Source organism: Gymnoscopelus microlampas, assembly GCF_963454915.1.
Source record: "Gymnoscopelus microlampas genome assembly, chromosome: 10".
Classification (NCBI taxonomy): Eukaryota; Metazoa; Chordata; class Actinopteri; order Myctophiformes; family Myctophidae; genus Gymnoscopelus; species Gymnoscopelus microlampas.
The window spans coordinates 30,222,110-30,244,577 of NC_139947.1; the positions used below are offsets into that span (position 1 = coordinate 30,222,110).

General features: G+C 39.6%; 2 protein-coding genes across 3 annotated transcripts; both read right to left on the minus strand.

Annotated features, from left to right (window-relative positions):
* Nucleotides 1–3,114: 3,114 nt before the first annotated feature.
* Nucleotides 3,115–10,515, minus strand: LOC311053064 (taste receptor type 1 member 1-like). The gene is made up of 6 exons (XM_084068442.1): nucleotides 10,441–10,515; nucleotides 8,579–8,876; nucleotides 6,934–7,659; nucleotides 5,752–5,961; nucleotides 5,086–5,206; nucleotides 3,115–4,348 (listed from the first exon to the last, which is right to left on the minus strand). The coding sequence occupies exons 2-6, from the start codon at nucleotides 8,837–8,839 to the stop codon at nucleotides 3,417–3,419; spliced, it is 2,250 nt and encodes a 749-aa protein (XP_083924568.1). The 5' UTR covers nucleotides 8,840–8,876; nucleotides 10,441–10,515; the 3' UTR covers nucleotides 3,115–3,416.
* A 1,264-nt stretch (nucleotides 10,516–11,779) lies between these two features.
* rer1 (retention in endoplasmic reticulum sorting receptor 1) lies at nucleotides 11,780–22,397 on the minus strand. 2 transcript variants are annotated; one of them, XM_084070399.1, is made up of 8 exons: nucleotides 22,306–22,397; nucleotides 19,684–19,769; nucleotides 18,896–19,000; nucleotides 17,383–17,479; nucleotides 16,562–16,640; nucleotides 15,261–15,396; nucleotides 14,015–14,069; nucleotides 11,780–12,363 (listed from the first exon to the last, which is right to left on the minus strand). In XM_084070399.1, exons 2-8 carry the CDS (start codon nucleotides 19,762–19,764, stop codon nucleotides 12,353–12,355), a joined length of 564 nt encoding a protein of 187 aa, XP_083926525.1. In that variant the 5' UTR covers nucleotides 19,765–19,769; nucleotides 22,306–22,397; the 3' UTR covers nucleotides 11,780–12,352. The 2 variants fall into 2 exon arrangements, with proteins under 2 accessions (XP_083926525.1, XP_083926524.1); XM_084070398.1 differs by having other exon boundaries at nucleotides 11,780–14,069.
* Nucleotides 22,398–22,468: the final 71 nt, after the last annotated feature.

The following is a 22,468-nucleotide window of genomic DNA, read 5'->3' on the forward strand; positions in this document are numbered from 1 at the left end:
TGGTGTCAGCAAACTCAGCATACAGCTTTCCAAACGCGCCATATGCCACTCTAAGTGGCACCATTTACCAATTCGTTCCTAGTTTCACGGTCCATCCTCCTCTTCTCCCGCGCTGCTGGGAAACTGAATAGCAATAACAACATGACAATTGGAATAGTGGAGTTGGACCCCCGGTGTTGAGGTCTTTTCTGTTTCACAACGTGGGGCATCATCTGGCCGGATTCGTCTTGCCCAAAAGTTATCAGGGCTATTTAGGCCCGAGAATTTCAGCTGAAACTTTTTAAGGTAGCATAATAATAAAACCGTATAAAACACACGTTCTATTCTAGACCGACGGCCACCACCGCCATTTAGCCAACCATGTTTTAATATCTATGTGGGGAAGAAGTGAAATGTGTTCGATCCATTGATTATATTGGCTATGAAGCAATTGAACTAGCACCGTCTGCATAAACTGTGTTCCCATACCGGGAGTCGAACCCGGGCCGCCTGGGTGAAAACCAGGAATCCTAACCGCTAGACCATATGGGACTTCATTTAACAAGATCATGTCACAAGACTAGTATTCCATTTATGATAAACTGAGATCCTGGAAAGCGGAAAGTCAAGACAAATTCAAACACACCTATATGCCAGCAAAAATCCACAATGTTTTACTGTTGCAGTGAAGTATAGAAAATAGTACCCATTTACGACATAAAAGTAAACAAACGTAAAAAAAAAGTAAAGTCAATATTTGAACAAAAATACACATGGCTTCACTTCACTTCGCTTTACCATTCCCTATCACTACAATACGACATTTCAATTCTGTGTGTGTGTGTGTGTGTGTGTGTGTGTGTGTGTGTGTGTGTGTGTGTGTGTGTGTGTGTGTGTGTATATATATATATATATATATATATATATATATATATATATATATATATATATATATATATATATATATATATATATATATATATATATATATATATATATTATTTTAAACATTTTATTTGCCAACTCAATTATATATAATATTTGTTATCTAAAAATAAACATATTTATCAAATATATCTTCTAGGATCTCTGTGGAGCAACCATTGCCTATGGCTCTTTATACAAATATTTTTGTTAAAAGGCCAGGTCAAACTCTTAAACCACTTTGGCGCCACCTTGTGGTCAAAAAGGCACAGAAACACATTGATAATAGTGGAGCATAATACAGTGACATCTAGTAGCCAGTGATGTGTTCTACCTCTTCCTTGGTGCCCAGTGCCGCTAAACTCTTGAACCGCAGGTCTTACAATCACCATCTGTTTCCCCTGGATTCCTTTGACCGTGACGCAGCATAGACCCCGGCCATTAGTGCCAGTCGCCAGACTACATTTTCTACCATTTTGGGTTTTCTTCAAAACACACTTTGTGCTACTGTACTGGGCCTGCATTTTTTTTACATCGTCTGTTAAAGCGCCACCAGGGGGGCGATTTTTGCAAAACAAATATTTTTATATTACTCCAACCAGATTTTATCCAAACATCACACACATCTCTATGGTCATGTGATCAAGACGGATCTGTCCGCGTATAGGCTCTATTCACAGCAGCCATTATGAAGACATTCACAGGTGTTACCAATGATACTAATGAAGGCTGTTCCATTCATGGTCAAACAGAGTCAGGGTGCTGATATTGTGCATGTTGGCTCACTGGAAACACTCTGCTACACCAGTGGGTCTAAAGTGGGGTCCAGGGACCCTCATGGGCTTCCAAATGGCCCCTTGACGGTGTGTAACTCTGAGAGTAAGGGTCCATTTGGTTCCATTTGGACACTCTCAGAGTTATGGGGGTCGTGGAAACCACTGTGCTACACTAAATGGAACAGAGCCTTCATTAGTATCATTGGTAACACCTGTGAAGGAAGTGATAATATGGCTGTTGTGCATAGAGCCTATTCCATCCTGATTGGCTAAGACTGTCATCTAATGTTTGCAGGAGTGGCTCGTTTTGAACAAGACAACAAACCCCAAAACAACATACAATACATTTGCACCAAAACATCCATATCAGTGACGAACTCTATAAATATCAATCCCTACCTAATGTCCATCGCAAGTCGCAACTAAACCCATCATCATGAAACTTACCTAAACACCCCAACAATGCCACTAAAGAACCACCACCCAAAAATTGTCTGACTATAACACTATAAAAAGCCACTTCACATTAAGAACAACACAATTAACAGTAACTCAAACACAAAACTATATTCCACTCCCACAAATCAACATATTGTGTCTGTGCAATAACTTCATAATCATGAATCCCTCAACTTTACAGATTCCACACACCTCTACAGTATATAATGACTGTATTCTGAACATTCCTTGCCCACAAATAACCTACCTGACCTGGCAGAGACCTGTGCTCTGAGGAGTACTTTTTATAGTTTATATATTTACTTTTTTTCTGTTTGTCACCTCACTGATGGTGATGCCTTGACTGTGATGTCTCTCCAGCATGCTCTATCTACAGTAGCCTACTTTATTTTCCTTGCCCTGTAATCTGTATTTTTAACTGCTGTACTGTCTTTGGCACCTGAATTTCCCCAGTGGAATCAATAAAGGTCTTATCTTGGTACACACACACACACACACACACACACACACACACACACACACACACACACACACACACACACACACACACACACACACACACACACACACACACACACACACACACACACACACACACACACACACACACACACACAGTTATGTTTTTATCTTGATCAATTATTGTCAGGGGAAATTAAATAAAACACCAAGTTAATTTGACATTGACACACTTGACATTGGATTTTGACATTGGATTCTGTGTCACTTTATTCAGCATAGAGTATAATTTATAATGATAAAGAAGTTATTTGTATAGCGCTTTTCCAAACATCATTACAAAGTGCTTTACAGCAAACAACAGCAAAAAAAAAAATCAATTTCATTCTCAGTCAGCAGATAAAACAAGTTATGCAATTAGAGCTGACATAAGCACATACATTTAGAAAAATCCCTTAAACTATTGTGTATTCAGAAGCGATTTAAAAGTGGACACTCATTCTGCTAGCCTATAAGATCCTCGGACAGGGCATTCCAAAGCCTAGGTGCCCAGTCCACAAAGGCCCTTTGTAAGTCTTACTACAGCTACAGTAGTCTAATCATGCCTGCTGTTCACCTGCATTTGGAATGTATCTAAACCAGTGGTTCTCAAACCTTTTAATCTCACGGACCCCAATAACTGTGAGTGATTAGGATCGATTAGGTTCCATTTGCACACTCTCAGAGTTATAGACCGTAAGGGTCTATCTGGAACCATGTCAAGGAACCTTGAGGGTCTCTGGACCCTACTTTGAGAACCACTGATCTAAACAGCCTGTGCTACATGCTAATGGTTTTGGTATAACTCTGAATAAGACCTTGGAAGTACTGCTGTGTGTTCTTCTGGGGCTGAAATATTATGATGTAGCACTTGGGCAGAAAATACCAGAGCAGGATGCAATAGAGACTGGACAGCACTGCGGCTGCATTCAGAGTTTGGATGTACTTTCCGCGATACAGCACATATTCAGTGGCAAAGGCGATCCAGGTGAGGATAAGCAGAATAAGGCAGAAGGTTATTGCTTTGGCCTCATTGTAGTTTTTTGGGAGGTCCTTCCCCATGTAGGAAAATATAAAGCAAAAGAAACACAAAGACCCTAGCAAAAGCAGAGCAATATAGAAACCTCCACCTTCGCCCAGGTAACAGCAGAGTATTATTTTGTCTTTATACCAATCTGTTTCATTGTAGGGTTTGGGGGTGTCCGCTGTGTACTGAACGAGAAGCACAAAGGCTTGGGTAACAAAGGCCCCTGTGATGACAAGCCATTGTCCATTATATTTAATCCACCAGCTGTTGAACTTGGGGAATTTCGCTGCCATTTTGAAGACACAAACAATTTGAAAAGAGCGCACTACGAAGCAAGCTAGACAGGGAGTGTAAAACAATAGGAATGGCAAATACCTTAGGATACATCGGGCAATTGTTGGCTTATCAAAGTAAAAGAACACACTGATACTAGACACATTTAGGCAGCCCAAGACGAGGAAGCACATCGGTCCTCCAGCAGACTTGACAATTGGCGTGTTATAGTTAATGGCAAAGAGAATGGCCATCGCTGTTGAAAGGCACACCAAGCCCCCAGTCGCAAACATGATCAGTATGGCCCCTGACTCTGAGAAAGGGACATATTCTACTGACCGTGGACTACAAAATATACTTCCTGGGTTAGACCACTCTGTGTCCTTGCATTTGATGCAGTTGTAGGCGTCCTCTGTTTGACAGGGGAGAGGGGAAATTCAACAGTATTACGTTGGGTTATGTATACCTCTGTCACTGTGTGTGTGTGTGTGTGTGTGTGTGTGTGTGTGTGTGTGTGTGTGTGTGTGTGTGTGTGTGTGTGTGTGTGTGTGTGTGTGTGTGTGTGTGTGTGAATAATATACTGTGTATATATATATATATATATATATACTAGAGGTTCGGGCCGAACACCTACGTCGCATCACCGATCCGACCGATATGTCTGAGTCATGGTGTCGGGCTTTGTCAGAGTACCCGTTCTACCCATCTGCCTGTGTCCCTTTTGCGCCCATATATGGAGATCTCTGTGTCTGTCTGTCTACCTGTGTCCCTTGTATGCCCATATATGGAGATCTCTGTATTTGTCAGTCCTTGTCCCTTTAATGGCCATATATGGAGATCCCTGATGTCATATGCCCATATATTGGCATATCGTTCGGTTCGGCGGTTCTGGACAACCGCTTTTCCGAACTACTTGGCGGCGGGCACCGCACTCCACTCTATATATATATACTATATATATGGTCCTGCCTATACATGGGCGTATCAGGTTTGTTTATGTTAGAGTGACGTGTGCTGTGGTCCACCCACTGGCCGAGCCTCCCATTAGCCCATTTTAAGATAGGATATATACTGTATATATATCATGTAGTTTAATGAACTTGTGTCAGAGCAGAATTGTTCTCCACCTCCAGTTTGTCATTTACGTACCTGTTGTGTTCACATAGGAGCCATTTGGGCAGATTTCACAATGGAAGCAACATTTGTGGACGCCATCTTGGACCTTTGCGTAACCTGGATCACATTCATGAGAACACACTGCTTCAGGCACCTACACAAAGCACACATGCATGCGCGCGCACACACACACACACACACACACACACACACAGACAGACAGACAGACAGACAGACAGACAGACAAACGCAGTAAACAGTATCAAAAGTCAGTGAGGACATTAACCACATGAACCTATCATCCCTGTTCTGGGCATGTTTGTCGAAAAGATCAGATCTACAAGCTCACAATGTAACACATTGTGAGCTTGTAAATCTGATATTTTTGCTATTGGCACACAGCAAAGTATAGGGTTTAAGTGGTTAAACAAAACGACTTGACCCAACAAAAAAAATACATAAAACATCCACCTAAAATGCCCAAACTTGAGGGCATGTCAAAAAGTGGTTATGGTAATATACAACCTCATAAAGTTTTTCATTGGTTCTGTATTTGAGCTGCAGTAATGCAGTTGAAACGATGAATTCAGATATACTATACTATATCTAATTCAATAAAGACCCTCTTGACATGGCTTGATCTCATATCCTCATACTACATCCTGAAAATGAGAAAACAAATTTGGATTGACTACTTACTGTTCCATTTGTTGTGTGCCACTGAATTGCGGAGTCATTAATGGATAACCGGACCACTGGATTAGTTTTAAAAAAGCCAACCTTCTCTAGCTGGCCACTGCTGTTCCAGAAGACTATTGAGTAGTCCTTGTGCATAGGGTCACCATTTTTATCAAACTGAACAGTCCTGTTTAAAAGTGTAAAGTTTGACTTTTTCAGTTCGGCTAGGACCTGAAGAAGGGACACAAAGTAGAAATGATGAGCAATACTTGGGTAGGCTATGCTCCCACGTGTGGTTCAAGTAAACCATAGTTCAAAAAGAAAATAATACACATACATTGACCATAAAGATTGGAAAGGATCAACCTGTAATGACAATATTAGTGTTTCTCATTAGTGTTTTAATTAGTGATTAATTAGCATAGAGATTTTGTGGATTTATAGGAATTTTATTTTTTATTTTTTTGTGAAAACGTCCCAAAAGTCAAGAGTCAAGGGCAATGAACTTTAAGTCAAGGGCAATGAAGGGAGGTGATGTACAAATTGACGTCATTCTGAACTTCTGATGGGCGGTCTCAGAACTTTTTCTCAGAGCTTGTGTACCCCCACTGTCCCCAAAATTCAGAAAGGCTGTCCGAACCGGACATTTTTTTCCGACGTCAGAAGGAGCATGTATTGGCCTTCAAGACATCTCGGGATGCACAAGTTCAGAGAAAAAGTTCTGAGACCGCCCATCAGAAGTTCGGAATGATTTGTAGTTACATTACCTCCCTTTCCGAAGAAAAGTTCAAAGGTCAGCAGGAGCTTGTACTGCCCTTTAGTTTAGGCACCTTTATTGGTTTCACATACAGTAGTATCATTTGTCAAAAGTCCTATATAGCAGAAGTTCCCAAACATTTTTAGCAAAGACCCAAAAGATAATTTTGTCCTAAATTGTAACCCTGGGACCCAAACATACAAACATATTCTATAAATGCATAATTTAAGCTCTATTTAAAAATATGTGAAAATAGCAGCCGAACCCCTGCGATATACAGTAGCACCTTTATGGTGCTATTTATAGCACCAAAAAGCGGTTCCCTATATGATTACGTGCCAAAGAACCACTTCCAGTGCTATTTAGCACAATTGTTGTTTAGTGTGTTTACATGGCAACTCATTTCCAAATTAGCATACTCGTAGGCCTAGCGAGCACATACTTACCATGTACGGGCACACTGTAAAATTGTTCCGGCATTTGCCATCTCCACATTGTAACACATCGTGCAAGGCGTGAGCAAGCGAGTACACCGCTGAATAAATGGAAAAAGAAAAAGTGGGATCCTGCGCAATGACTTCTTCTGGACGTACATGACTGCAGTTGCAAATTTGATTGCAAAATACATTTTGGCCATCATCAGCACATGTCTTCTTGTATTTGTAGGAATTTATAAAATTGTCAAATGCAGGTATCGCCACCTCTGACTCAGTGATGCCAAGTACAGTTCCGATCTTTTCAATTCCTTTCTCTTTGGGGAGGTCTTTGTTCTTTGCCCAGCCTTCTGCTGCTATCCACACCTTCTTACTGATATTAAGCCTTATCGCAGAACGGATGAGGTCTACGGCATACCTTGGTGAGGCAAAAACAATAATAATTGGTATGTGCAGTTCCTCTATTTCATTCAACGTGGCAGTGTAATTTGTATATACGGTGAGAGCTTGGGCAGATGCCAAACAGATGTTGGTGCCGTTGATCTGTTCTTTGAACAATTCCATGCCGTCTTTGCCGTAGGCGTCCTCACTCTTGACGAAGGCGACCCAGCGCCAGTCGAACTTTAGTAGGATTCGAACAATCAGCTCTATATTATCTTTATTGGAAGGTGCTGTTCGGAGGAAGGAAGGATATTTCTCCTTTGATGAAAGCTTGGAACTTGAAGCCGCATAACTGACCTGTCAACAGAGTAACAGAGTGAAGTTCCCTGTTGTGTATCAATAAGTCTCGATGATCCCTTTTTAGCCGATAAGCCAATATTTGTATATTAGTACAAATGATCAACACAGGAGTAGTAAAGTAAATGTTTAAAGTCATAATGTTGTGTAACATCCATTTAGCATTATCCATTAGCAGTATCCATAAAAAATTAACACCTACGTACTACGGGTCTGTTAGAATTCCCGGAATTCAGTTTAAAACAAAATTAGGGAAGTACCACTCCAAAACAAATACTGCCGATCATATTTTGAGGCAGATACTTTAAAATAAATGTCTGCTTGTCATTTTGGCGCAAGTGTGGGTGCAGACACTCACAATTGAAAATTGTGTTTAAATTGTGTCAAAAACACATTGATGTAGAATGGTTGTTGAAATATATAATTGAAAAGGTTACACAGTATGACTTTAAAGTAGCCTACTGCAAGGCCAGCGAACTTAACTTGTAATTTTGGTTTGCCAACAATTTTTTGTCGAACTGCCATCCATGAGTTAACCCATTAAGATCTGAGGACCCCATTCTACAAATGTCTTCTAGCAGTTTTCTGAAAAACCTATGTTGCTATATCAGTGTTTCTCAAACTTTTTCATGTCAAGGACCCCCAAAATTATATGTGATTGGCTGCCGATCCCCATCTCAAAATATTTTGTTCCAGGGACCCACAGAAGCAAAGATTTGAGTTAAAATGTTTGCTTTAAAACTACATATTCAAAGATTTGCAAACATCCACTGACTCTTCTCAGATCTCGGCACTTTACATTTTTTAAGGCTACAACACTTTAAGCAACTTAACTACCAGAAATGTATAAATAACATTTTACTGGTCTTGAAGAGTGCTCTTGAAAAATACAATAGAAACGAAATGTAGCAATATTTACCATCGGGATGAGATTCATCATGAAAAAGGGGGCTACTGTGAGGGCCTCAGTACTTGCCATTGGGCCAATCACACCTATGATTTTAGACATTGGTCCATTTGGTTTTCTCAGAGGTTTTATCAAGCCATTGTCTGATATGAGATTCAGAATAGCCGGGAAGTTAAGGACGTCTGAGCAGTGGTCAAATACGTCATAACCGAGTGATACATTTGGCAGGAGGGTGGTAGAATTGTTGATCTCCTCTACAGCGAACTTCATCATTTGAAAGTGGCGATAATTTGATACGGCGAACGTGTGCCTAAATGGAAGAAGGAAATGTGTTGCAGGTCAATGGGTTCAGTTATCAGTTATGAAGAACAGTATAGAAGAGGGTGCATTTCTCCTTTCCGACATGTCGCCTTTCCGACGTTGACGAACCCTATACCTAACCCTAACCCTAACCGCACGCGGAAGCCACTAGTCGGAGTAGTGAGATGTCGGAATGGAAGGAGCACCCCAGAAGAGGATTCATTTGTTATAAAACAAAATCAATGAATCACTTAAACCTTATACTGTATACTTAGTTGACCAGAGTCCCCAAGGGGTCTATACCCTAAATCACTAAAGATCTTCGCCTCAAATAGCTTTGCGACGCATTGTGAGCTTGTAGAGCTGATATTTTCATGATATGTTTGTCCCAGGATAGAGACACTATGGGTTCATGTAGTTAAGCCATGGTGTTGTAGGCCTGTCCTACGCCTGATCTGTCATGATAAAGAGGTCACAGTGCACTCCTCAATGCTTGAGACATATGGGTACATTTACACACCTGTCAAAAATTGACATATGGGTACTTATTTACTTACTTATGGGTCAAATGTTACAGTCAGAGTTAACACTAAGGGTTTATTCAGGGGCTCTGACAGCGTTGTTACCAGCCTGACAGCAGAAATAAGCTACATCAGAGTTTCCCAAACGTTTTCAGCTCGAGACCAAAAAGATAAGTTTGGTGTCTCCCTGGGACCCAAACTAACAAAAATACATTACATAAATGAACCACTTATGCCCCATTTCAAAGCCAATCTACAAGCTCAAATGTGCGGTCAATGGGCACGGTTCTATTTGTGTGTCATGCCTTTCCGAAAAGGCTTTAAATATATTTGACCAGAAACATGAGACTGGAGCATTGCCAAAACATAAGTGTTGCCAGGAGCAGCCTTGCAGTGCTCACAAGTTGCATCTGTGTCTTTATACATTTGGCTGAGTCTTGATTTTGTCCAATAGATGAGATACTTGATTTTATTTTGTTGTTTTTTAACATTCTTTTCTTTTTGAAAATCTTTTGAAATACTTTTCTTTGTAGTTGATGTAAACAAAAGAAGGGATATTTACTTAACCCATAAAAACGGTTCCATGACCCAAAAAAAGGGTCCCGACCAATTGTTTTGGGAAACACAAGCTACATCCTCCTGTCAGCGCAGAGAATTGAACTAGTCAGCCTCTGTACCTCCAGGCACACCTAAGTACTGTACAGTATGTCAGCAGTGTTTGCACTGTGTGCTCAAAACTATTTAGAGGTAACGGTTTCCAAAGCAGATTAAATTGTGATAAAGCACCAAGTGTCTGGATATAGCTAGAAAGAGCCATCCTGCAGTGTGGGACCTAAACAAAAGTATATCATTCTTTACTCTAAACAGATGAAAGAATGATACACTCATCTTTAATGGAGAAAGTTACCTGCATTAAATGTAGGTACAATGTATAGGATATATAATGGTATGTCTCAAGCAATTCTTAAGTGAATCCTGAATACAGTTTATAGGTGTGTGTGCGTGTATAGCCTAATTGTAAAATGCAAAGGTAGCTGCCACAATAATGCTTACCTGGAGCAATCGATGGCCACTGGTCTGTATTGAATAGTAGAGCTGCCGACATTATGAACAACAAACAGGCCACCTAGTAAATGATCTCCTTTGAGCTTAAACTCAGAGGCTGTGAGAGAACATTCAAGTAAGACGTGTGGAAGAAATCCCAATAGACACAGAGAGAGGAGCAATTGCTTCATTGTTGGTTTGACATTTGATCAATCTGATGTGGTGTCCGTCTGTGCCAGTAGTATTAAGTACCTTTCTGAATGGCTGGCACACCCACTATGCTCATTTCCATTCAGTAGGCAATTCATGCAAGATATTTGTTTGCAAATGGACAGGAGAAAATACACACGGCAATGACTAATCTATCCTATTGGACAGTCCACCCACCCCCAATACTCGATTATCACCATTAGTGTTTGTGTTATTTTTTATGCTATGTATTCAATTGAAACAAGTCCACTGGACTTTTTGGGGGTTTCCTTTTGTACTCATTGACTGTACTGTGCTGTTTGCATTTCTCTCTAATAAGGCATTCAATCAAGTGCAGATGCTGCATGAAAACTACAACCTTCAGCCAACATTTCATTGGCAGATTGTTGTAATCACTGTTATTACAGTGATAATAACAGTGATTGTGATTGGGGGGGGGGGGATTTCTAGCCTTTTTTATTGATCGCTACAAAGTGTGGAGACAGGAAACTTCATGTAGTGACATACAGCAAAGGTCCACCAGACCCAAGAACCAGGGTCTCGCTGTCAGGCAACAGGGCCTATACACGCCTAACCACTCGGATATTGGCGCCTCTACATTTCAGATTTTGAAAACATAATTGTGTACATTACATTTTCCAACCACTGCTAGACTTGGCCACTGACAGTTAAACACAATGAACGCCCTTCTTATAATCAATTTAGTCTATTTGCATAAACTGAAATATTGCTCCAACATGATTGATGCCCTGGCAATGCATGTACGACATGCTGAGAAAGAAATTGCTCGTGCAACGCTGTTGAGCTTCCTTATGTTTGTAGCCTGTTAGAATTATGTGAATGCCTACTTTAAGTAATTAGAAATATGGCACTGAGCTGAGGCACTTAAGTGTCATACTTACATTCACTGTGGACAGATGTTTAAGTGCTGCACTTCAGCACAAACTAAATCAATTCCATCTTGGTATGTGAACAAGGGGATTTTAACTTGTGGGTCTAACAAGCTTATAAAGTGAATATCATGATGTATACAAGCTTGATCATCATATATAAGATTAGTAATTTAGGTTCAGATCTTTAGAGAATTGCTTCAACTCTACAGAAGGCCTAAATATATGAAACTGACACATCAACATACTGCTTGAAGGGACACAGTCTCTTTAATAGCATTTGAAGTGAAAAAATTACACTTAGTTATTAAAATCAAGTTTTCATTTTTATAACTGTGGCACAAGAAACCAATAACATGCAATCTATTCCATTAGAAACATATTTAATAAATCAAATCCGATCTGTAATCCAATAAACCAGTTCTGCTTTATTTTTATTTTTTCAAATAATGATAGGTTTTTAATTGAACACTCAGAAAACTGTATTATGGTTTAAAGAAATAATGAAAAATAATCTCAAAACAATTTCAGATTTTTAAAATATATATACAAATCCTCAAGACAACCCCCCTTGGAACATGAACTTTTTACAGGAAAAAAGGTTTTGATCCCTCACTACAGTGCTGATCAAGGTTTCAAAAAAACAAAACAAAAATCAAGATACCTCTCTGGATACCAAAAATATGACTGCCAACACTTATGTTATGTTATCCAGCATACTGCTAAATGTCAAAAAACAAAAAATCAGAGGGACAGAGAGAGAGAAGCTGCGATCCCCCTTCATCCATTTCTTACAATAAAAGCTCTCAATCTCAATTTTCTTATGTTTCCTCTGCAAAAGAAAGAGAGAGAAGAATATTTTTGCTTGGAATGGTTAGAGATTTTACCACAACTATTTGCTTTAACACAGAAGGCAAGGGAGGAGTACAGCAGCTAATCAGTTTAAATGGAATGGACCCTGGGCTTTCAAACTCTTATTTCACTAGAGGTTTCAAAGCGCAAATGGTCTTGAAAGTTGAAATTTATTCCCAATTGAACTTTATTAAAAGAGAATACTGGCAGCACACTTTTCAGGTACAATAGGATTCAGTTAAAATAAAAATATATTCAATCACAAAATGAAATATGTAAAAATCATTGGCATTCAATTTCAAGCAATGCACCCACCCACCCCCCAATAAAATTGTTATATATAATTTGGTTTCCTGGAGTGCTTGATGACACAGTACTCCCATTTCTGCTGTGCTCTACAAGACGCAAAAGCAGAGAACTAAGACAAATGGTAGGGTAAGGGCTATAGCAGGCTAAAACGGGCTTGGGTTAGTGATGCTGGACTTGAATTATGCATCCAACGATTGTCGCAAGAAAAACAAAATGGAATGAAGACAACTATAACCATCCATGAAGGTGTACAGGTTATATTAACAATGATCACACCATCCACAGATTTATGTTAGCAACTACAGTAATATCTGCTGACAGCCAATTAACCACTTAAACCCGCTCTATTAAGGTCTGCTCCTTTTAGTTTATCTTCTCTCAACCCCAAATTTCTTTGCCAAAAATAGTCCATCTACGAGCTCACAACACACTGCGATACATTGCGAGCTTGTACAGTAGATGAGCCATTTTCACCGAATGTTCTCCCCTGAATAGATACTTTAGGGTTCAAGTGGTTAAGAATTACTTTTTGTGACACAAGTGATTATGTCAATACAATTTTATTATTTTGGCAACGAAATTGCTATCATTATGATGAGCAACCTGTATGTTTAATGAATGCATATTCAAGAAAGAAAAATGTGACTAATCTATACAAAACTACAAATCTAGTACAGAGGACAGTTGAGTAGGACACTCTCAAGGCCAGAGCAGCAGCACACTTGATCACAACAGACAAAATCATTCTTTCAACATGGGAAACCTCTGATGTACTTCAAATAGAACTTTTTCAGTCTTACATCTACTTGGTACCATTTTTGCGAATTTACTTTCAAGGTACCGGCGTAATGAAATCAAAATGTGGCAGCTATTGTTTCAACTGGGAGACAGATATTACTGGAAGTGCCATTACAATGCAATTACTTTCAGTGCGACAGCTTCCAGGTGACTTGTTACTTACCCCCCATAGGGCAAAAGAAAAAGGGCAAAAACTGGCACTGTCTCACCTACAAACTCTAGCTCACTATATGAAAATCCCATACCCACCATTAAATAAACAAAGGCAACATTTTCCAGACTAACTTGATCCTTTCCACTGCTAACGTCATCCAACACTGTCCCTCCATGAATCAAAACTCTTTTTTCAAATTGAATATTTTTTACCCCCCAACCTGACCAAAAAAATAAAATAAATCACTGTCCCCTAGTTACCCCCCCCCACTTTTTTTTGTCACTTCTCTTTTTTGTTTTTTAATTCCAAATGTTAAGGAGGGGAGAGGGATGTTTTTAGCTAGCAAAAGGTTTCGCTGTGTCTTCCTTGCCTTTGTAAGTCCTCTTCCCGTGTGTGAATGGTAGGTATCTGTACTTGACCATATGCTGGAGATGAGAGGGGAAGAAAGGAGAATTAGCAATAGGCATTCGCCGTTTCTTCAAGAACTCCAAGAAGACTCTGCTGTCTATGGAAGGTGCTCAATTAATGAAAGCAATACTGACTAGTACTCTAATTCTAAAATCACAACAGGTTGCGATCATGGCCCACCATAAGGGAAAGGTGTTTCAGATGACCTGCTGGGAAAGGTATTTCGGTGTTTGGTGCAGAATATCTTTGGCCAAACACTTATGTTACTGGTCTGCTCAACTGTTATTATATCATTCAACCCTTCACCTTTTAAATCTATTGTGCAGCCTTGCACTGATGCAGAACAGTTATGTGAATAATGTGGTCATACCCATATGACAAAAATAGAAACACAGCCATCTGTAATGGCTGAACTGTGGCCTGACTCAGCAGCTTAGGGCTGTCAAATGAATAATTGAGCCTCTAATAATCGTTGACTTTGGGGGGAGAAATGCACTGTATATTGTAATAATTTGATTAGTAGACATCACTCAATATTTTATCATTTCAATTAAACCTGGCAGTATTTGATACACCGCTGCGTCTGAATCACTTCTGTCGCCTGACAGTGACATCACTGACAAATCCTTGTATCTTGATTCTAGCCTTTTCAACCAGCCTCAAGCATACATTCATGCTTGAGCGCACACTAGTCTTTTTTACGCTCCTGCTTCTGAAACGCGAGCAGGATTAAACTAAGATTTTCCAGCAAATCTCTCAGTTACACATACTGTACATTGACTTGTCAACATTGTCAATATACTAGTTTTGTTGTCATTGGTGAGATTTGATCGCAACGACACACAGCATCTCTTCCACACAGCACTGACCGTATTGATGCATACACAGAGAGACGGAGAGAGAGACAGAGATATACAGTACATATATGGAGAACACAGTTATGTCATCAGACAATATTATAACATGCATGCTAGGTAGAGATCTGTGGTCTGCTAAGCATAGATTGAGGACTGCATAATAAAACTGGTTTAAGGTTAAGGTGTCACCGGCTTTTTGTGTGCTTTGGAGGGACAAATCTTATCAGTCTAGTTTGATGTCAAAATGCATACAAGTTGGCAGGTCTGCATTAGAAACACGTGCATTTTTAAGACAATTTCTGAGGTCAGTTCACAGCCCCTAGCAGCTCATTGTGAGTGAGTGCTTCTTACCTTGATCTGCCTCTTCATGGTGATGCAGAAGAGCATGATGAAGTACATTACAAGTATAGGCCAGAACACTGGCACGTTGAAGGCTTCAAAGAATGTGCAAATCATGGCAATGACGATGCCTTTTGTTGCAGAATGCCTGGCGATAAACATTAGACACAAACCATTACAACACAATCTATGTAATCACCCACCTGAGGCAGCATGCATTTTTAGTTCATTAAAGGTGCAACATTTTATATTATTTGTTAAAAGAGGAACCGAGGACTTTCAAAATCATACTTCAGGCAAATGCCTATTGTACGTTGACGGATGCAAAACCACTTCCTGCTTGGTTAAAATAGTTGACAGAGAGTTTGCATAGAAACAAGGTCATGTGGGTGAAACTAAACAAAAAGCACACTGCCACGTAACTGAACACAGAAAAGTCACCATGACAATCGTGAGATTGGTATTGGGATGTAAATAAGATTAGTATTACAGTTCATCCTTGAAATAGTTCAAAAAAATAGCTGCTGAGTTGATACTACAACAGAGGGCTATTGAATAGTGTGAGGTTCTGGTTGGCCAGGCAAAGGAAACCTCTAACCCATATCACTGACTTAGGCTCATGTCGTTAATGTATCCGTTTTATTCTGTCTCTTTAACCCATTAAGACCTGGAACAGTGTCATTTTTAGATGTGAGCTAAAAAGCATTATTTTACACTTTGGGCTATTCAAAAATAGCAGATATACAAGCTCATAGCGCGGCACCGAGTGCCGCGCTACGAGCTTGTAGATCTGCTATTTTTGAAAAATCATGAAAATCTGTGCAAATCTTTGAATATATATATTTTTAAAGCGAACTTTTTAACTAAAATCTTTGCTTCTGGGGGGTCCCTGGAACAAAATATTTTGATGGGGGTCTGCGGCCATATACATATAATTTTAGGGGTCCTTGACGTGAAAAAGATTGAGCACCACTGATATAGAAACATACGTTTTTCAGAATACTGTTGGGATTTAGGAGACATGTAGAATCGGCTTCAGGTCTCAATGGGTTAATATGCCTGTACCAATTCTGAATCAGTCAGTATCTGCCAGATACTCAGATGCACGTACACACACGCATTCAGACACAAATTATAAATCATTCAACCCAGCATCTTTGGTTTATGGTAAATTGCTACATCCTTTAACAAATGAGCTGTACATGAGTCAACCATAGACCACAGAGGGCCATTTGAAAGGAGATCATTTGAAATGTCCCTCTCTGCGGATGAGAACGACGGATGGGAAAGGAGACGATGAGGTGGGCTCTTACCAGAATTTGAATTCGGGCAACCTTCTGATGAATGGGCGGAACTCCTCGTTCTGCTTGGTAGGAAGGGCGGGGCCCTCATCTGCAGGTGAGACAGGTGACATGAAGCGTTCAGTAAAAAGGCAGGTAAAGACAACCCACTGCAGATGTACAAAACAACAACCTCATCTTTAAAAGCTACGTAGATTACATTTAAAATTTGTATTAAGTTAAATTATAATAATAACATGTTAGGTAATATATACCCATACTACCCAACATGTCATGCAATGACACCATTTACTATTACTTATTATGTTCTTAAGTAAGACTGTCTTCCTAGAAATTACACAAGTCTACAAGCATTTTCCATAACATACACAAGAACTTTTACCAAAATAGCTTCATACTTCTTAAGCTAAATGCGTAAGAAGTTGAGTAAAATCTATTTTAGAAATAGAAAGAATTATGGATGAATTTATCTTCCATGAAATCCAAAGTTACACAACTGTGTTTCCAGCCACAATGAATGGTTTGCACAAATATGGACTGTATAGTTAGACACTGCTTCTCTTGAAATATACTAAATAAATCTGGCTTTACATTTTCTGATAATTACCTGCTGTGAACAAGCTTTCAGTATAGCAGTCAGATGCGTGACTGCAACCATATGGTATCTATGCATGACACATGAGGAACCTATGGTATTCCTGACACTTGATTTAAGTCTCTATCTCTGATATAAAGGTGTTAAATGTGCAGAAGTTCAAAGATAGCCCAGCAACTTCCACAATCAAACGTGCTTATCACATTGGATCAATCGGCGATTGATATATCAAACTTGCCTTCGTCAAGCAGTGAAGGATCCACTTTCGGTGATAGAAAAGCGATGAACAGGTTGAGGTGGTAGATTCCCAAAGCATATGTAACTATATACCAACCCTGGAAAGCAAGTGATATAACATAACCATGTTAATACATCAATGATAAGCCACTTATTGTGTAGCGATGACGGAAATGTGAAATGCACGAAGTCTCTGAGTCTGTGTGTCTCTCCCACATAACTCGAGGACAGTTTGACCTCAAACTTGGCCTTTGCCGAGGACCCGAAGGTGTGTCGAGTGGGAAATCGGTCTGTGTGTCTGTCTGTCTATGTCCCATTTAATGCCCATATCTTGAGATCTCTACTATCCGTGACTATATGTCCTTTTATGCCCATATTATTTGGAGATCCCTGATATCGTCAATATAACGTCATAGTACTGACGTCATAGACTGGCCTCAAAGTATTATGAAATGACCTGACAACAGGTACGAAGGGGACTCTGACAAAAGGTACAGGTGCATAACCGGAATAAGCATAGATGTGAACTTAGGGAAAACTGCTCAAAAAGGCCATTCCATAAACGCATTCAAATTGCTAGGATTTGCTATTAAATTGACAGCTCCAATATAACAGGTTACTTCCCCAAGAGCATGTTTCTGCACACTGTAAACAGGAAAATTGCAACAATGTTAATGAACACACTAGTTTTGGCAAACAAACCCTTCAATAACTTCAGGCTCTCTACAGGCTATGCAAACACTTTAGCAGTAAGTCATTGTCTCCGCTTCTACCTATAACTGGACCGATCGGCGTGAAACTTTGCACACACACTCCCTAGTAGAGGCCAAGTAAAAACCTGTGCCCTGCATTTTTCACATCAGCCTTTTATAGCACCACCAGGAGGCCAATTTTTGCAAAACACATTTTTTGATATTACTCCTACAGATTTTGTCCAAACGTCACGCAACTCTATACACATTATCTCTATAAATCTATATAGAGGCCTATAATTACCTATTATAGAGCCGAGGCAGATTTTTGCAAAACACATTTTTTATATTACTCCTACACATGCAAATCGGTAAACATCATGTCTATAATCATGACTGAATTCCGAACATTGCTGTCTCACAATAACCTACCTGACCTGGCGGAGACCTGTGTTCAGAGGAGCACTTTTTCTAGTTAAGATATGTAACAGTAGAAAAACTACTTCCAGCGATCCTATGTCGCTAGGCTCGAAATTAATAGTTGAGTCAATTGGCAACTATTTTGTGCCTCTGGTTGCCCCCTTTGGCAATAACCTCTTCAGTATTTATTTGTCAATAATAGAGGTCCGGGGTGCTACGCGGCCCTCACATCTAGAGTTTGTGGCTGCGGGGGCAAACGATAACCCATCAACAACCCAATTAATCCACACAATAACTACTGATACATTTTTCATTATAATATGTGTGGTAATAATAAAATGCTGATGCCTAAATGTTTGTGTTAAGCGCTGTTCAATGTCAGTGACACAGATTGCATCTTACCTGTAATATGTACACTCTGATCATGTAGATGAGAGTAAGTAGTAGAGATGCTGCCCATCGCGCTATATAGAATGGTGTTGACTTGTCTAGCCATGACTGATAGATCTGGGAGGGATTAGACAAACAAGTCAAGATGCAACACTCCAATGGCAGAGGAAAGCAAATACATTAAGACAAAGATCAGTGGCTTGTTCTAGGTTTTTCCGGAGGATATACGATACGGTGCGTGTGGTCGTGGGTATACGCTCTCGCGTTTTCAATGGATGAAATGGTTATTAGACTGTATACGCTTCTTCCCAAAATAATCTGGACTGTGTACGCCGTATACAGCGTATAACGGTAGAACACACCACTGACAAAGATACAACATGCATCCATCAATGACAGAAACAGAAACAGTGGATATGTTGTTCATCCAAAAGCAGCGCATCTTACAATGTTAACATATAGATAATATGATTGCTGTAAATGGGATTGTTACCTTAAATTCTAAACTGTTTCCCGCCGTCTCTCACATTTGCAAATTTTAAAACAATATTTCTCACCTGCTTTAGGCACAATGTTTGCAAATCAAGAAAGCCAATACTTTGTTTTATTAAAATCAAGATGAAACCTCAAACCCATTTAGATACAAATGAGCATTACAGCATCCGACTGAGAATGTTAGAACACGTTCCATACATGAGTCAGAAGAATGACATACACATGAAAAACGACACATTTGTTGGCTTTTTCCTAAATGCCTTACAATCTCATAAATACATGATTTTAGGTTGCAGACAGTTTACCTGTCCAATACGTGTGAAGAATGCACCGACTGCAGATGGTTTCCCATGGATTGAATCCCCAACACTGTCCCCTTCTGACATTCTGTCTGAGGAGAGAAAAGGGGACATGTCCGTCAACAACAGTCCCTCCTTATGCTGGACAAGAACTACACCCTAAAGTGTCTAACCATACAAGACAAAGTACAAGAAATACAGGGCTACAGAAGTTTATGGTAAGCTGAACAACATGTAGCCTTATAAATAATTCTTGTACTTCTGGACACACTTTCAGTAGTACTTTTCCTAACATTATCTCATTGTGAAATAGAGATAAAACTGGGAACAAGGTTAGTCCCTGCCTCCCTAGTGTAGTTATATAGGAAATAGAGCCAGCCCGATCGTCCTTTTTTTTTACCACTTTCAATCTGGCGTCCCTATTTTCGTCCATTTCATTATAGGCAATCAATAACATTTTCTAAAATAACAGATCTACAAGCTAAAAATGTGTTGCCACGGATTGTTGTGAACTTGCAGATTGGCTATAGTATTTACCCTTTTTTAAATAGTGCTTAAGTGGTTAAATAAAATAAGTCACTTTGTGTATTTTATATTTACTTGTTTGCTTATAAGTTAAATGTTCTCATGACATTTTAATCAATTCTATGTTTTTCAAATTGATAAGAGAACTTTACAAATATTGTTGGACAAATCATCAGCATTAGACCCAAAAATAAAAACAGTTGAGCTCTTACAGCTCTATTAGGACTTAGAGTAAAATGGACAGTTTAGTTATGGATTGCAATGGGTTTGAGAATAAACTAGCCAGCACTCCAAAGCTCGAGTACATTGGAACTGGTGGATTGACACTTGCTTGGTTCAACCACATTTGTCACATGGAAAAATGTGGCAAGTTGTACACAGCTCCAAACTTAACTGCTTCTACACTTAAAAGTGGCAAAAAAAAATATATGTGAGCCCAAAGTTAATGTTATTGTTTTGCAGTCCTTTGAAAAAATATATTGTCTTGTGCTACCCCCTAGATTTGTTTAAAATCAGGCCATCTTTCAAGTTCAAGTAACTGTATTTAGGCTATAAAGCACTGAAACTGTGGAAACAAAGTTAGAGCTTGGACTGCGTAATCTTCTTACAACTTTAGTGACTAGATCAATTTGAGGATTCCAAAGAAAATCCATCATGAAGGTAAATGACCTAAAAAAGGTGTATTGTATGGGCTGCAAGGACCCCCTGGTATTGATGGGGAAAACTATCTTTGAACAGTTGACAAAGTAAATAGGGCAGAACCGTTTACTGTGCTCATTCTGAAGAGGTGTACAGTAGGTGAAGTATTTTATATTGTCACTTTGTCATGAGGGCATCAAAGGCATGTCATTAAATGTATGGTTGTTTCAACTGAGATCTACTTGGAAACACAGCCTAACTTTAAATAGTGTGGGCAGGAGCCTAGGTGTCCTTGTAAGCCTATATTGAGTAATGTCCTCGGAATTAGAGGAAGCACACATAAGGATCATAGACCCTTTTGCTTTTCTCAGATTATGAAAAAGCTTAAGGTAAAGGTAGTAGTAGTATGCTGCCTGTAAAAGATCAAAGTGCTGTCGAGATTGATGCCCAGCAGCTACACAATAAAAAATAGCAGAACTATGCATGCATAGTATATTTAAGATAGGAGTCAACTAGTAGACCAACTCCAGCCACCAGTTATCAAACTAAGCTGATTGTGAAATTTTTACTGCTACTATATGAGCAAGAAGGACGTCTCTAGATTGATAACCAGTGGTTTGTTGAAGCTTTAGCTTTCGATCCAAATGTCTTATATGCCGGACTTGAAATGCGAGGATGTACAGCTCATTTCGAATGGGAGGACTTGCAGGGGTGTAATAAGTACAAAACCGTACCCCGATTCATTCAAGACCAAGAAAACCGAAATGAAACTGAACACTTGTCTCTGGTTAGCTAGCTGCTAGCTAGGAAGCAAACGAACAAGTTCATTTCTACTACCACCAAATAGCTCCCCTTTTCTATTCATAACAAAGCATCAACATGATCCACATCGTTATCGTGTTCAATTGTAAATATTTACATAGGTATCGTGAGACATATTATCAAGGTACTAACGATGGCTACATACTAGCCTAAGGAATAGCTAACTAACTAACCTCAGTCAAAATTTTAATTTGACCCTTCCTCCAAATATCTATTCGGGTTGTGTAGTTTTAGTGCACCCACTGGTCCCCCGCAATGAACGTTGAATGGCAGAATACATCACTACACTTCCCACAAGTCCAATGGGTTACAGTCTACAACCGGATGGACGATGATTGTAGTAAATCATGTCGTTCTCCTCGTTGACGAATACCAACAATGCGGAAATGTGGACTACATGTACCAGCAAGCATTTCGTAAATGTGACAACTCACTTCCGGAGATACGGCACTTTCGCTAGCAACGGTTTCTTAGCTTAGCCAGCTAACTCTGGTTAAAAAAAACACCATCTAGTAGTAGGTACAGTTAACCACTGAATATAACAATAGTTACAATCTATGTTTGTTGATTTCTCTAGCTGCGAGCGTCACCGGTTTGTAATTGAAATGAGAATATTAATGCTGAATGACAACGTTTCCTTACCTGCTGCGGCCGCTGTGTCACTCCCCGGCTCTTCTACCCTAGCCAGCTAACTAGCTACCTATCTATCGTGCAGGCTACTGTGAACACGTCAGTATTTCCGCAAAGAAGACCTTAGACCAGGGTTGCCAGACTTTGCTAGAGAACCAACCAGGTCTGTGAAAAC